The sequence below is a fragment of the Medicago sativa genome, chromosome 1 (genome assembly GCF_051527215.1).
Source record: "Medicago sativa cultivar Bolivia chromosome 1, Bolivia_mono, whole genome shotgun sequence".
NCBI lineage: Eukaryota > Viridiplantae > Streptophyta > Magnoliopsida > Fabales > Fabaceae > Medicago > Medicago sativa.
In genome coordinates, this window is record NC_140749.1 from 88326237 (window position 1) to 88340468 (window position 14232).

Sequence of the window (14232 nt, forward strand, 5' to 3'; positions counted from 1 at the left end):
GAATAGAATCAAAGTATAAAACAAGTTTAGTGCGTTGTGCATCAATTGTGTTCGTAATTGAATTGTCGCCTTTTTCACTCTTTGTTCTATTTTCTTGTTGAACCGTCTTTAATTTAAAATTAATTAATAGATAGAAGCAATAATTTAGTTGAGTATTATACTAGCCGCATAATTGTTAACTAAAACCATTAAATTCATTGCTATTATTCGGCCGATGTGTTTCGACATAAACATTACAATCGTTTCATATTAAAATCATTCTATAATTGGTTGCTGCAATGTTCATTACGGTTATGTAACTTTGTGAGCCTCAATGAAAATTTACAATAAAGCTTACATATAGTGAAGCCTTTAACAATGATTTAAATTTTTTAATTACATGCATCATCATAATGCTAAAATTACCAATGAGAGGTTTGGTCTAACGGAAGAAATTAAATTAGCACATTGTGCGGCTAAAAGATGTATCCACATTTGTGTCTAACATACCTCGAATAGGATTATCTTCAATGGAAATAAATTGTGGAAAACCCAAAAATATGTAAATTATCCCATGACTTTTAATTGATTTTAGCACAAATACTAATTGTTATCCTCTGACCCACTTTTTTTACACTTGATCAAGATTTTGAAACTCCCAACTAATGATTAAAAAATTATGAGGGAATGAAACAGATTCATATTGGACTTAAGAAGATTTATTAAAATTTTAAAGCAATATGGAAATATAGATAAATAAGATGCCCTTTATTCAAATAATAAATAATACAACACAAGTACAACTTCAACTTCAAACTAGATAACAAAGACAATGAAAGACCCGATAACACTAAGAATCAGTCCTAACCAAGTCACATACATGAAACTAGGTTAAGCATGTGAGCTTGAAATTAATTTAAAACAACATGAAACATAAAAACACAAAAATAATTAACACGGACATCTTAAGATGGATCTAAGGGCTCAGATCAAAAGAATCTGGAGGGTCCATATCCACCCCCTCCCCCCGTATTGTTGAAGCCAAACAAGTGAGGTTGCAACGTAGGATTCTGAAAAAACTGTGTTGGAAACATTTGAGTTTGCGGAGGATTTGGTTGATGATGGAGAGGCATGTTAGAAGATGAATCATTTCCACCAAAAAATTGAAAGGTTTGAGTAGGAGCACCCTGGATTACAAGCCTATCAGCATGATGTCCAACAAGTTTCTTAGTCTCCTCCAAAGCCTTTTTGAAAAATTCAAGTTGGGCCCTATTCATCCCATCAACGGGACCAGCCCACCAAAACTGACTCTCGGTCGCCTTGCGCAAGTTGCACAGCTCTTCAGCACGTTTCTTCTCCATATCCAGTAGCTGGTTGATCTGAGTCAGCTGAGTATTGAGCTCGCGCACATTGGCGCTACGGTGAGCCTCAATGAATTGCATGGTACCATTGTTTTGGGGTGGGACTCGAGAGAGATAACGGTCTATGACCGTATCAACATTGGGTTGGCCAAATGAAAATACCTTCTCCCCAGGTGAGAAAACAACGAGAGCAACATCTGCACCGCAGAGAGTGCAAAGCTCACTGGCTTTCTTGAAGAGCCCACTACGGCGCTTCGAGAAAGTCACTTGCAAGTTGCTCTCGTTGCTCATTTTTTTCATCTCAATCTTTTGGCGACCTCGGCTTTTCCTTCCACTCGACATGGTTGAAGCTCAAAAGGAGAGAAAAGAAAAGGGTGGGTGAGTGTGTTTGTAAATTTAGACTAAGAAATGGTACATTGGAATTGGGCGTGAAAGAGTTATTTTATAGACAAATTTTGTGAGTATATTTCTGCTCAAATTTTGTGAATATATTTTTAAGACGCGGTTCTTTTTCAAACGTTGTGACTTTTCATTACAATAAAATATTTACTGGATTGGGAGATTATCAACGAATCTCTTTTTACGGGCTTATATGGAAGATAATTCATTGTTAAAAAAATTTGTTCTTTTTCCAAATTATACCATCTTTGCTTATTCAGCAATTGTTAGATAAATTGTACCTGGTTAATTCCAAGAATTTGAAATAATTATGTTCATATTATTTTTTATATTTTAAAATTAAAAAGAAAGTCTAGTATAATGTTAAGAATGGTCATGTTCTACATAGTTGAAGTATCCATTTTAGTCTATCTTTTTTTACTTGACGTAAAAATTAAAAGGCATTATACTAAGTGATGGGATAAATATGAATTGTCGAACATTTAAAATTATTATGAAGTTTATAAAACAAAAATGATTCGCGAGATGGAAAATATTATATAGTTATTATAAATTTTCTAAAAAATGAATTCAAATAATTTAATTTTTAATATCAAATCATCGGCCAACTGTAACATACGAATCGTGATTAATATTTATTTGTTATATTTTTAAAATGGAAAAAATATTATTAATATCGCATGAGATTCGAACGACAAAAGGACAAAAAATAACCCAGAAAAAGACCACTATTAGGTTATTGAAGGTAATGCGCGGTAGAAGAGTAAAAAAATTTAAAACAACAAAATTCAGAATATCACCAGGTAGATAATCAATTTCAAAGGTTCCTCCAAAAATATACGAGATATGAAAAAAATGGTAAGGGGACCTAGTGATTTCATGCTTGGTAAATATTGAACCTTAGTGCTCGCCATTGTCAACACATTACAAAGTTGGGGTAAGTTTTCATTCAACCCCAATCAACCTTTTTATAGGCATGGACCGTCAATATTATATTAAGGGCTTGTCGTCCCTCAATAAAGGCTTACCGACCCTTCGGGGAGCACCTTTGGCCTTAGAAGGCTAAAACCACCTTTCCCAACTTCTAGAACACTCGCCTGCTATCTTAGGGCCTAAGTTACTTACGGGCCAAGACACGAAGATATAAGTTCAAAGAGGCTATAAATACCCCTCTTGAGAGCATTCTCAAGGCATGACCTAAACATATACTAAACTCTAGTTTTAGATATCGTACTCACCGCCAGTACAGTTGGTGCCGCCGTGGGGCCTTAGTAAAACTAACCTACGTTGTACTCATCAAACAATAACCCCTCCGGGTCTCCAAACAATTGTTTTATCTTGGTTTTCGGGTGTCAAACATTGATTACGTTTGAACCTTTCTAACCGGTGATATCTTCTTTTTTCTTGGGAAGGGAAAAAGTAAGCAAAACCCTTGAGAATCGAGGTCCGGGAGTTGTTTTCGCTACGGGAAGGTGTTAGGCACCCATAACGACTATAGTATCCTATAGGAACCGTCTTTAATTTCTACGCGCGCGCTTTATTTTTAAATGCTATTGGAAAATGCTATTTACACCTAAGAATGTACTATGTGAAGAATTGGAGGGAGAAGAATGTTTTTGGATTTTTATTTTAGTTGAATTGAAGGAATTTTGTTCCTTGCCTACGTACCCGATTAAGGGATCAAATCCACCGTAGTTCTCTCTCAAAAATGTTTTTGTTTTTGTTGGTTGATTTTAAGTTTGAAAATGGAGTTTGAAGAATAGAAAGAGGCCTCAAGGGCATGAGGTTAGGAAATAGTGAGGTTGGATTAGTGAATTGCAAAAGAAGTCAAAGTTTGATTATTTTCATTGAAATTTTGATTAAGAAAATGGAAAAGAAAATACAATGGGATATTGGATCCCAAGGTTTATTTGGAAAAGATTTGAGTGAAGGTTGTTCATGTTTTGTTTGGAAAATTGATTTTTCCTAAGTAATAAGCCTAAACATTCATCTAAACATACAATCCTAAACATACATCTAAACATGCATATTCTAGCTACTTATCTAAAGTGGTGTGTGTGCATGTGTCGGTGCTTGTGTCGGTGTACATCATTAGAGTCCATTGTCCTTTACATCATTGGCCTAGATACATTCTATGGCCTCTTTGCCAAGAAATTAAAAGCATGAAAGTAAAATATTACAAGAATTCCTAAATCTTTACATTCTAATTTTTGCATGAAATTGAAATGGTAAGGAAAATGTAGCTAAAAAAAAACAAGATGGAAATAAAGGGGTTAGTGGACAAAAATGCATGAAATGATGGAAATATTGCATAAAAGAAATGGTAGAAAAGACAAGAAAACAAAAACTAACAAAATACACTAGAGGTATATACAATCACATAGAATTTTGGAGGGTTTTTATAAGCACTTGAAATGGTAAAAAGTATAGGAACATAGAACACACAAGAGGCAAATTCACATAGAAATATAAAAGAAGAAAAATTCCATCTAGCATATATTTGGAGTGTTTTTGAAAACAAGAAAGTGTTTAACAAATTGGAAGTAAGATGCAACAACAAACGTGATAACATGCTTAGAAGATTACTACAAGATAATGATAAGTCTCAATCTTAAGGTCTCTATGTCATGAAGACTTATAATATGCTTCCCAAACCAAAGTATTAGAGACCAATTAGATTGAGAGACACCAAAATTTTATAGCAATTTTCATGTGCACATTCATTACATTTATCCTTACATCTCAAGGCAAAACGAAAGAACGAATCCACAAGGAGAATGAGACAAACTATAATCACATGTATTTTTATATACTTTCCAAAGGCAACAATTAACACACAAAAAATTCAAGAACACATAAAGTACACATAAAGTTTCATGTATATCTAAAAATCTACAAGAACGCTAAATCAAGAAAAGAACCACAATCAAATACAAGAACAAATACATATATTTTTTCAGATTTTTAGAGGTGAAAATTTAACATAGAAAAATCAATCAAGGAGGAAACTTAAAGCATGTAGCGTTTTTAGAGGTTTTCTTTTAGTTTTTAACAAAAAGAAACAAAATACTTCACTAACAAGAGACGAATCAAGGTCATGTATCCTCTAATCAAAATTAACGTGTAAAAACGATCCAAAACAACTAAAATAAAAAATAAAAAAAAATCAAGAAACGTGTTAAGAACTTTTTCTTTGAGTTTTTGCATAGGAAATGATATATACAGGGGGTGCAAACAGCGAAGCTATCAAAAGCAACACAGGGGATGGGGGGTGCGTTCAGCAAGATTATAGAGAAACAAGCAGAAAACAAACATAATTGGGCTTAAGGGAATGGGTTATGGCATAAAACGGGTCAAATCATGGGTTAACGGGTCAAAGGAAATATGCAGCATAAACCAATCAGGAGGAAAGGCAACGCGTGAATACTCCTTCTTTCCTATCGACTTCTTCTTCTTCGAAATCCAGTAAGACTGCCGGCCAACCAGCGCCTCCGGCGTGGTGGCCGGAAAAAACTTCCAAAGCTTCTTTCGAAAGAAAAACGATGATTTTCAAAATCCTCTTTGTCCCATTCAAAACTTGTTCGGATTTCGAAGATGAAGAAACAAGGACCGTGAACTTAAATCCTTTGATTTGAAACTTTTACTGCAAAACGAGATCAAGAAACATGGAATAGCGAAGGGTGTAGTGCTTACCTTGTTCTGCGTTTCGGTGTTGAAGCTTCTTGCCGCGGCCTTTCTCGAATTCGCGTACGGTTCCGGTGTCGCCGAAGCTTCGTGTTCCAATCGCATTTGTAACGGATTCACCTTGTAACAATTTCGTACCAATCGGTTCCCGCTTCAAACACGTAACAGGTTCGTTTCAATTGCTTTCCCTCTGCACAATCCGCTTCCAATTGTATGAATCGGTGGAGCTTGATGTTGTGATGATGAATGGATTGGTGGAGTGGTGATTTTCAGTGATGATTTTGAGTTTGTAATTGATGTTGTTGATGAATGCTGGAAAATCCAATGGTGAACCATGCGAATCAGTTACGAATCGGAAGTTGCCGTAGTGGTTTCGGAAGATTTTTGATGATGAAGATTGTTGAAGGTGAAGGTTGTTTCATGAAGGTTAAAGATGAAATTAGATTAAAGCTTTTGGTTATGGAGGTTTTTGGTGGTGGTTTATGGTGGTTATGGAGGTTAGGGATGAAGATTGGAGGTTGTTAGGGTGGTTAGAGTGGTGGTTTAGGTTGGTTAGGGTGGAGATAGAGGATGAGAAAATTAGTTAGGGTGGTTGAAAGTGGTGGAGGAAAGTTGTTATAAGAGAGGGAAAATGAGAGAAAATAAATATGAATTTTGATGATTTTTTGTGGAGTTTTTGTGAAAATGAAAAATTGTGAACCTTGACCATGACTTTGACCTATTTATAGATGATGTGGGAATGCTTAGACCAATGATGTGATGCCACATGGCACTTGGACTTGTAACAAACCTTGACTTTGACTTAAAAAGGATTAAAATGCAAATAACAAAAGTATAAGGACCAAAATGAAAATTAAAACTAAAATTGAATTGAAAAAGTAAATTGAAAATTGACGTAAAGCGAGACGATTAAAAAGCAACGAAGCAGACAAGAGTTTTTATGTGAAATGACCAAAACGCCCCTAGGGACTAAAACGACTAAAAACGACTCAAATGCAATTTTAAAATGATTTTTTAACAAGGGATTAAAGCAAGAGTTTATACAAGCGAATTAAAAGACTCAGAGACAATTTTTAGAATTTAAACAGGGTTTTGACACTTGAAATGACTAAAATGCCCCTTAGGGGCAAAACTGACCTAAAATGACTTCAAATGCAATTTTTGAAATGGATTCTGACATGAAATGAAACAAAGACTTATTCAGACTATTTGAACGGACTCAAACAAAGTTTAAAAGACTGAGAGAAATTTTGACATAGGAAATGACTAAAATATCCTTGCATGTGAATTTTGCAGATAACATTGAAATAAAATGCAGAGAAAGATGTAATTGATCAGAGACATATCAAATGACTTGAAATGCAAGAAAAAGAAGACACAAGTATTTTTAGGTCCAAAATTAGGGTATAACAACAATGGACCCGAAAAATGATTCCCAATAGTGGCGGATCTTCATGGGAGCCCATGGTAGCCATGGCTCCACCCAGATATTTTATAAATATTATATTAGGTGTAATTTATTAAAATACTTGATTGTGTCGCAGTGTTAAAGAGATATGTTTTGCAACATGAGGTCGCGAGTTCTAGTCTTGCCGGCTCTTTCTTCTATTATTTTTCTGCATTATTAATTTTATTCCCTGAAAGAGATATGTTTTGCATTCCCTGAAAGAGATATGTTTTGCAACATTGCAACATGAGGTCGCGAGTTCTAGTCTTGCCGGCTCTTTCTTCTATTATTTTTCTGCATTACTAATTTTATTCCCTGAAAGGGAGGGGGTCTTGCCAAGACTTGAATCGATGATCATTAGGTGGCACTCATGCACAATGAACCGCTAAACAACATAACAAAATGTGTCAATCAAATGAAACAACTTCACTATATATTCTGCGAATATTTGGCACCCTCAACAAAATAAGTCAAAATCCGCCACCCGTCACTGACCCAACCTCCAGTTTCATCTCTCAACCATGCATCTGATGTTGTATTCGGCGAGAAGGATTCCGTCGAAAACACCAACACCGAAGTTCCTCGTTCTTTTGCGTCATGAATTCGATCACATTCGAATTAATTTTTCAATCAGGCTTTGCATTCCTTTATTATTTAATTACGCATATATTTCTCCCATGGAATAGAATAAAAGCATAAAAACAAGTTTAGTGAGTTGTGCACCAACCGCGTTCGTAATTGAATTGTCACCTTTTTCACTCTTTGTTCTATTTCCTTGTTTAAGTATTAATTAATAGGTAGAAGCACTAATTTAATTGAGTATTATACCAGACTGCATAATTGTTAATTAAATCGATTAAAGTCATTGCTATTATTTGGCCGGTGTGTTTCAACAAAAAACCATTACAATCGTTTCATATTAAAATCATTCCGTAATTGGTTGTTGCAATGGTCATTACGGTTATTTAACTTTGGTTTGTACATTCATAACACTTTGAGGTTAAAATTAGATTAGAAAATAAGATAGCGGGAGATCTATTTTTATATTAAGAGAATTAAGTGGGTGAGTTGGTTCAAATTTAATATAAGAGGAGTAGAAAATAAGACAGCACACAAGTTAGTCCCAAATTAAGAGAAGGAGTATGAAATAAAAGAACGAAGCGGTCGAGTTAGTTCTGATGTAGTAGGAGAAAGAAGAAGGAATAGGAAGAGTAGTAGAAAACATGGGTGAGTTGGTAGAGGAATGACAAAGAGTCGTCAGTTTCAACTAAAATATGATTAAATATGATTAAGACTCCTTTCTTTATGATACTAATTACTTTGGAAGTGTGGAAGTATTGTTATATTTCAGATAAATCAAGTTTGGAGTGCAAAAAAGCCCACCAAGGGCGAGATTAACAAAAGGAGATAACTCACCAAACAGCACGCCAGAATTTAAATGTGAGAAAGTAAATGCATATGGAAGAAATTATCCCGCCATTAAGAAACTATCCTTTGTTGACCTTTGAGATTTGTTTTGCAGGTTTTTAACGAGGTACCCCACTCTCAAAAAATTCTTGCAAAAAAGAACTAGAAGGAAACACCCTTCCAAGAAAGAAATCACGAGTCGTCATCATGTATCCTCCGAAAGAAAAGAGTGTCGCCCAAAACCTCCCCAAGTAAGAGGCGGCTAAAATTTCGCCTGAAACCTCCCTAAGTGGGAGGCGGCTAATATTCTGCCTAATGCCTCTCCTGTGAGAAGGGGTGGCCCATGTGTTGCCTAAAGTATTACCCAATGGGAAGGGTGGCTAACATTCCACCTAAAGCCTCTCCTATGAGGAGGGGTGGCCCATACGTCGCTTAAAGCCTTTCCCAAGTGGAAAGGTGGCTGAAATAACAAGACTAAAGTTCTGTCAAATAAAAGAGATACAACGAAGAAACATGCTTCCACGAAATAAGTTAAAATATTATCTCCGAGCACTCAAGTAAAAACAGAATCTAGGCAAAAATCTAGCTCATTACTCGTCGGAACTGCCACAAAACAGGACAACTAAAATGGACGAAGTCAAGAACACGACATACACACGAAAGCATAAGAAAATAAATAAGAGAAGCAAAAGGTCCGTAAGGTAAACAGAGACATCACGAAATAGCAACACACCCAGTACTAATGCAAACCATTTTGCCTTGTACCAAGGTTGGTGATTGGGGGCTGTGGGCCACCAAGTTTATATTAAGGACTCGTCAGCCCTCAATAAAGGCTTGTCGACCCTTCGGGGGGTGCCTTTGGTCATAGAAGGCGTAAATCGCCTTTCCCAGCTTCTAGAAACTTCTAGAACACTCACCTGTTGTCTTGGGGCCTAAGTTACTTAAGGCCCAACTCACGAAAATATAAGCCCAAATAGGTTGTAAATACCCCTTTGAGATAATTTTCAAGGCATGACCTAAACAGATATTAAACCCTAGTTTTAGATATTGTACTCACCTCCAGTACAAGGCATAACATAGGATAAGACTAAAATTAGGATTTGATTTGGGGTTGGGGGGGGGGGGGGGGGGGGGGGGGGGGGGGGGGTGGATTTCGAAATCAAATAAAATTTCAAATTTTACCTCAAAATTTCGTTTGCATCCATCTGTATCCTCCAAATCCTTGCTTCAGCTCTCCAACAATCAAAGATTTACCCTTGATAAAAAATTGTTTTCACTTTGATTTTTTGAAATTTGAAGGACAAATATCGTTTTTGTGGGACGAACGACGGTGATGAATTTTTCTTTTCTTCATCAATTGGGAAATGCTTTTGATTTGGTGGTACATAGAGGGTGTTATGGAGTTTGTCTCCTAGCTATGGGTTTTTCCAAATTTTGGAGGGGAAGAAGAGTGTAGTCGCGTGAGAAAGGGGAAAAGATAACCCATTTTCCTTAATGCATTTAATGTTGTTGATGGATATTTTGAAAAGTGGTGCGTTTAGGTTATTTGGCTAACCAACATTTGGGCCTTATTTCAAAAAGGCTTTTGTTTTTTCGTGTAAAAAGGGTTATATTATTTGATTTCTTGGAGGGAAATCAACCAATTTAAAATTTGTTCATCAAAATGATTTTTCATGATTTTCAAATTGAAAAAAATTATGAAAGTGATGTCTTATGCTGCCAATTGCTAACCTAGGTGATAAAATATATACTTTGTAAAAATGATGATTTGACAATAAGAGGTTTAGAGCTTGATACATAAGTTAAGTGGTCTTAAAATGGAGGCATGTTTATTAAGATTAAGATATATATATATATATATATATATATATATATATATATATATATATATATATATATATATATTCTTAAGTGATTGATCTAGAATCTTCGATAGAGAGAGAAACCATAAGATCTGAGAAAGAACAATTTATTGAAGAAAAAAAAAATAGAAAGAACGAGTGATTATCAGCAATTTCAGGAGATAACAAAGCAATGAAAAATTGATTGATAAACTAAACTATTTCTTACCAAAAGAAAAAACTCATGTCAATTTTTTAAGAAAAATGCTACTTATCCCGAACAAACTTATCCCGATTCTGTCCCGAATGATGTGTATCCACACTGTATCTGCATATTACCTTATCTGCTTTTTATTTATTTATTATTTATTTTCACTCTCCTCTCTCTCATCATCCTTTTACCCTCCACCCCAACAACAACAACATCCCTTCTTCTTCTCTCTGCAACTTCCTCTTGTATTCTCCCAAAATTCTCTCTCTCAATTTCCTCTTCTTCCAAATCTCTCTCTCTCTCTCTCTCTCTCTCTCTCTCTCTCTCTCTCTCTCTCTCTCTCTCTCTCTCTCTCTCTCTCTCTCTCTCTCTCTCTCTCTCTCTCTCTCTCTCTCTCTCTCTCTCTCTCTCTATGCTTCCATGATTTCAAGACTTCTTCAAACAATTGGTATCACCTCCTTCAAAGAGTCACACTACTTATTAATTTTTTCAAGTTCCTGTTTCTCGAAGTTGTATTGTTTTATACTATGTACAAAGAAGCTCAAGAAGCATGGATAGGAACTTGTGTGATACAACAGAACGGTGCAACCTTTTTCATTTTGATTCAAGGAAGAACGGACCAAACTTATTTATCCACTACTTTTTTTTTACTTTTTCTATAAAAGAACCAAATAGCGTTTAAAACCACGTTCGTGATATTTCGCGAATTTCCTTTCGCGAGATATAGCAGTCCTGATTTTTTAATTTACTTCAGTCAAAACTATTTTGATAAAATGGAATTTAAATATTTGGGCAATATGTAATATTTAAAACAATTGATTTAAGATCTTACTAGAGAAAAGTTGTAGGATCTTTTTTCATTTGGAGGCGAAATTGTAGAATCTTTTTTCATTTCGAAAGCATGATTGGCAGGGCCGGCCCATATAGCCCGTCGAGGTTGCGCTATGTCACCGGGCCTCGATTTTTTGGGTGCCCAAAACATTTTTTTAATATGTAAGGCACCTAATTAACATTTATATAAAAGTAATGCAAAAATATTACAGACAGAACTTAGTGCTTCAGTGGCGCGCTGATGGAGTCTATGGTTGAGAGTTCAACTTCAACTCCCACCAGAGGGTTTTTTATTATTAATTATTTTTCAAATCCCACCAGAGGGTTTTTTATTATTAATTATTTTTTTATACTGTCTTATTTAGTTCTTGGGGGCCCAAAATTCAATTTTTTTATCAACCCTTAAATTCTAAAACGGGGCCAACAAATTTGTTAAGACGGCCCTGATGATTGGTGGCGTCCGGGGTTCGAATCCCGGACCTTAAATATATTATGTATTGTCCTTATCAACTGAGTTAATCTCATATTCACCTAGAAAAAACACGATTTATTAATTAACAAAAAAAAAATAGAAACTAGAAAGAACGATTGATTAGTCAGAAATTCTAGTCTAGGAAAAAGCAAATCAAAAATTGTTTTGATAAACTAAACTATTTCTTGCCTAATAAAACCTCATGTCAATTTTTTAATTTACGTACAATTAAAACTATCTTGATAAAAATGGAATCTAAATATTTAGGCAATGTGTAAGATTTAATACTTAGTTGATATACAATCTTAGATTAGGGAGAAATTGTAGGATCTTATTTTATCCTACAATGAGACCAACGCGGTCCTTTGCCTTTAAATAAATCATTTTCAAGTCATTTCTTCTCAGTTCTCACTAAAAAGATCGGAGTACAATTTCACCATGAATATGGATAACCAAAGAAAGAAAACCACAGGGCGCAAGAAGATTGAAATCAAAAAGCTTGACAAAGAATCCAACAAACAAGTCACTTTCTCAAAGAGAAGACAAGGTTTGTTCAAAAAAGCAAGTGAACTTTGTGTCTTATGTGATGTTCAAGTAGCTATGATTGTGTTCTCCCCTGCTGACAAACTATTCTGCTTTGGTCAACCCAACACCGATACAATCCTCAATAGCTATATCAAAGGAAATATGGAATTTGAGGATTCAAAATCAACAGGAAATTCTTCAACCTACGAAAAGTACAATAGACAATATGAGGAGGCATTAAAGATGTTAGAGTTGGAGAAGAAGAAACTAGCTGATGTTGAAATTTTGGCCAAGTTTTTGAAGAAAGGTGATTGGTGGAATGATTCAATTGATGATATGAGTAGTGAAGAGCTTGAACAATTTATGGTGTCCATTTTTGAGTTAAAGAGCAAGCTTCTTAAAAGGGCTGATGAACTTATGATGTCTGTCATATATTTGAATTGTTCTTTTGATCATGAATAAATTCTTAGTCTTTCTTTTTGTTTATCATAGGTTTTCTATGTTTTTTTTTTTTTTTTGAAGGAATAGGTTTTCTATGTTAGATCCAAACCCTGGTTGGTTCTTGTTTTTTTTTAGTGTTTTTCAGTCTGCACTTTGTATAATGCAATTAACATTTTGCTTAATGGTAATTTAATTTGGATCTTTTTTAATCATATCGTGATCTTTACTTATAAATTATTTTCGAGGATTAAGGATGTGTAATTCAACCTAATTTATATTCTTCTCGACATCTCCAACTATGCCAATCTAGAATTGTCTATTACCAGTAAACATAGTAGACATTGGCAGGCTAGGGGCATGCCAGATCAGCCCAACAAAATTTGTTGCTTAAATAAAAATGTATTGGTTCAACTCCTATATAAAAAAATAATAGTAATAATGAATAAATAAATAAATAAATAATGTTTGGTTTCAATTTTGAATGATCGCAAGTGATGGTTGAATTGATTTTATCATGTTTGGATGATTAAAAGGAAAATTGATTTTGCTTGTAGAATTTATTTCTACTTAAAATTAAAATTTGTAGTTTGTCTTCTAAAAGTGATGTTATCCTTAAATTTGTTGTTAAATCCAATTTTACTAAAATACATCCAAACATAAATCATTCTATATTCAACTAAATTTTATTCATAATCAATTGTACAGAATCATTTCACTCAATCAATTTTTGTCAACGCAAAACCAAACAAGTAATATGTCGGTTCAAAAGAAAGAATTTGATTTTTTTTAACCCTAGTCACGAAGTTCAAATCTCATTCGAGACTGTCTGTTATACTGATCATTAATGTCACTTAAATGAATAATAGTTTTTTTTTTCAGTTTTTTTTTTTAAATTGGTTTTTGGTGTCAACACTCTGATACACAGAGGAAGACGACTTGATAATCCAGAGTTCGATTAGATGGTAAGTAAAATCTTATCAATAATCATTTCATCATAAATCAAACTTAAGTTTTAACGAATGAAATGTGCTCTAATAAAGCTCATTAACCAAATACTTGTTTATTTATTATGTATTTGCTCACATTTATAAAATAAAAAATTAAGTTTCCTTTTACCTAAAACCCAAGTGTAAAAAATAGTTAATCTCCCCGACCCAAAATTTTTGAAAATAGGTAGCACATGTCTATTTTATTTATCCTATATAGCCATAGCCAGCATTTTCTACTAATTTATGTTGTTCTTTTTTCCATTTAATTTAACCGTATAACATTATTATATGATAATAAATTTGTCAAATTTAATCTTTTGTAAAAGTTATTAAATAGTTTAGTTTTATCTGACTTGTATGGTCCATTTGAACAGTCCTTGATGATCTTATGTTTTCTGAAAAGGTTCTACATGTAGAGAAATTGGTTCATAAGGTCTAGCTCATTACTGATATTGGCTTTTAGAGAGACACCCTGGTTCACATGTTTTCATTATGAGTGGATGGTGGAACCACTTCTCTTTTGGAGTTGGTAGCTTCTCTATGTAGAGTGCATGTTTGGTTACCTTTGAGTGGGGGTTTTTGGTTTGTTTATTGATTTTATGTATCGCATCTTTCTGATGGAGTAGGTTTGGTTTATTCTTCATT

At 34.3% G+C, this 14232-nt stretch overlaps 1 protein-coding gene and 1 pseudogene across 5 annotated transcripts; one reads left to right on the top strand and one right to left on the bottom strand.

Moving 5' to 3' along the window:
- Positions 1-968: 968 nt before the first annotated feature.
- Positions 969-1682, bottom strand: LOC146958767 (agamous-like MADS-box protein AGL62). 4 transcript variants are annotated; one of them, XM_085740298.1, is made up of 2 exons: positions 1216-1682; positions 969-1104 (listed from the first exon to the last, which is right to left on the bottom strand). In XM_085740298.1, exons 1-2 carry the CDS (start codon positions 1680-1682, stop codon positions 969-971), a joined length of 603 nt encoding a protein of 200 aa, XP_085596424.1. The 4 variants fall into 4 exon arrangements, with proteins under 4 accessions (XP_085596424.1, XP_085596423.1, XP_085596422.1 ...); XM_085740297.1 differs by having other exon boundaries at positions 969-1080; positions 1180-1682; XM_085740296.1 differs by having other exon boundaries at positions 969-1065; positions 1144-1682.
- A 10327-nt stretch (positions 1683-12009) lies between these two features.
- Positions 12010-12810, top strand: LOC146958768 (agamous-like MADS-box protein AGL62 pseudogene; annotated as a pseudogene). The gene has a single exon (XR_015024727.1). The product of XR_015024727.1 is annotated as an agamous-like MADS-box protein AGL62 pseudogene (transcript).
- Positions 12811-14232: the final 1422 nt, after the last annotated feature.

What these genes read in the sequence shown, in the direction of transcription:
- LOC146958767 (XM_085740295.1), bottom strand. Translation starts at nt 1,682, where the DNA reads ATGTCGAGTGGAAGGAAAAGCCGAGGTCGCCAAAAGATTGAGATGAAA.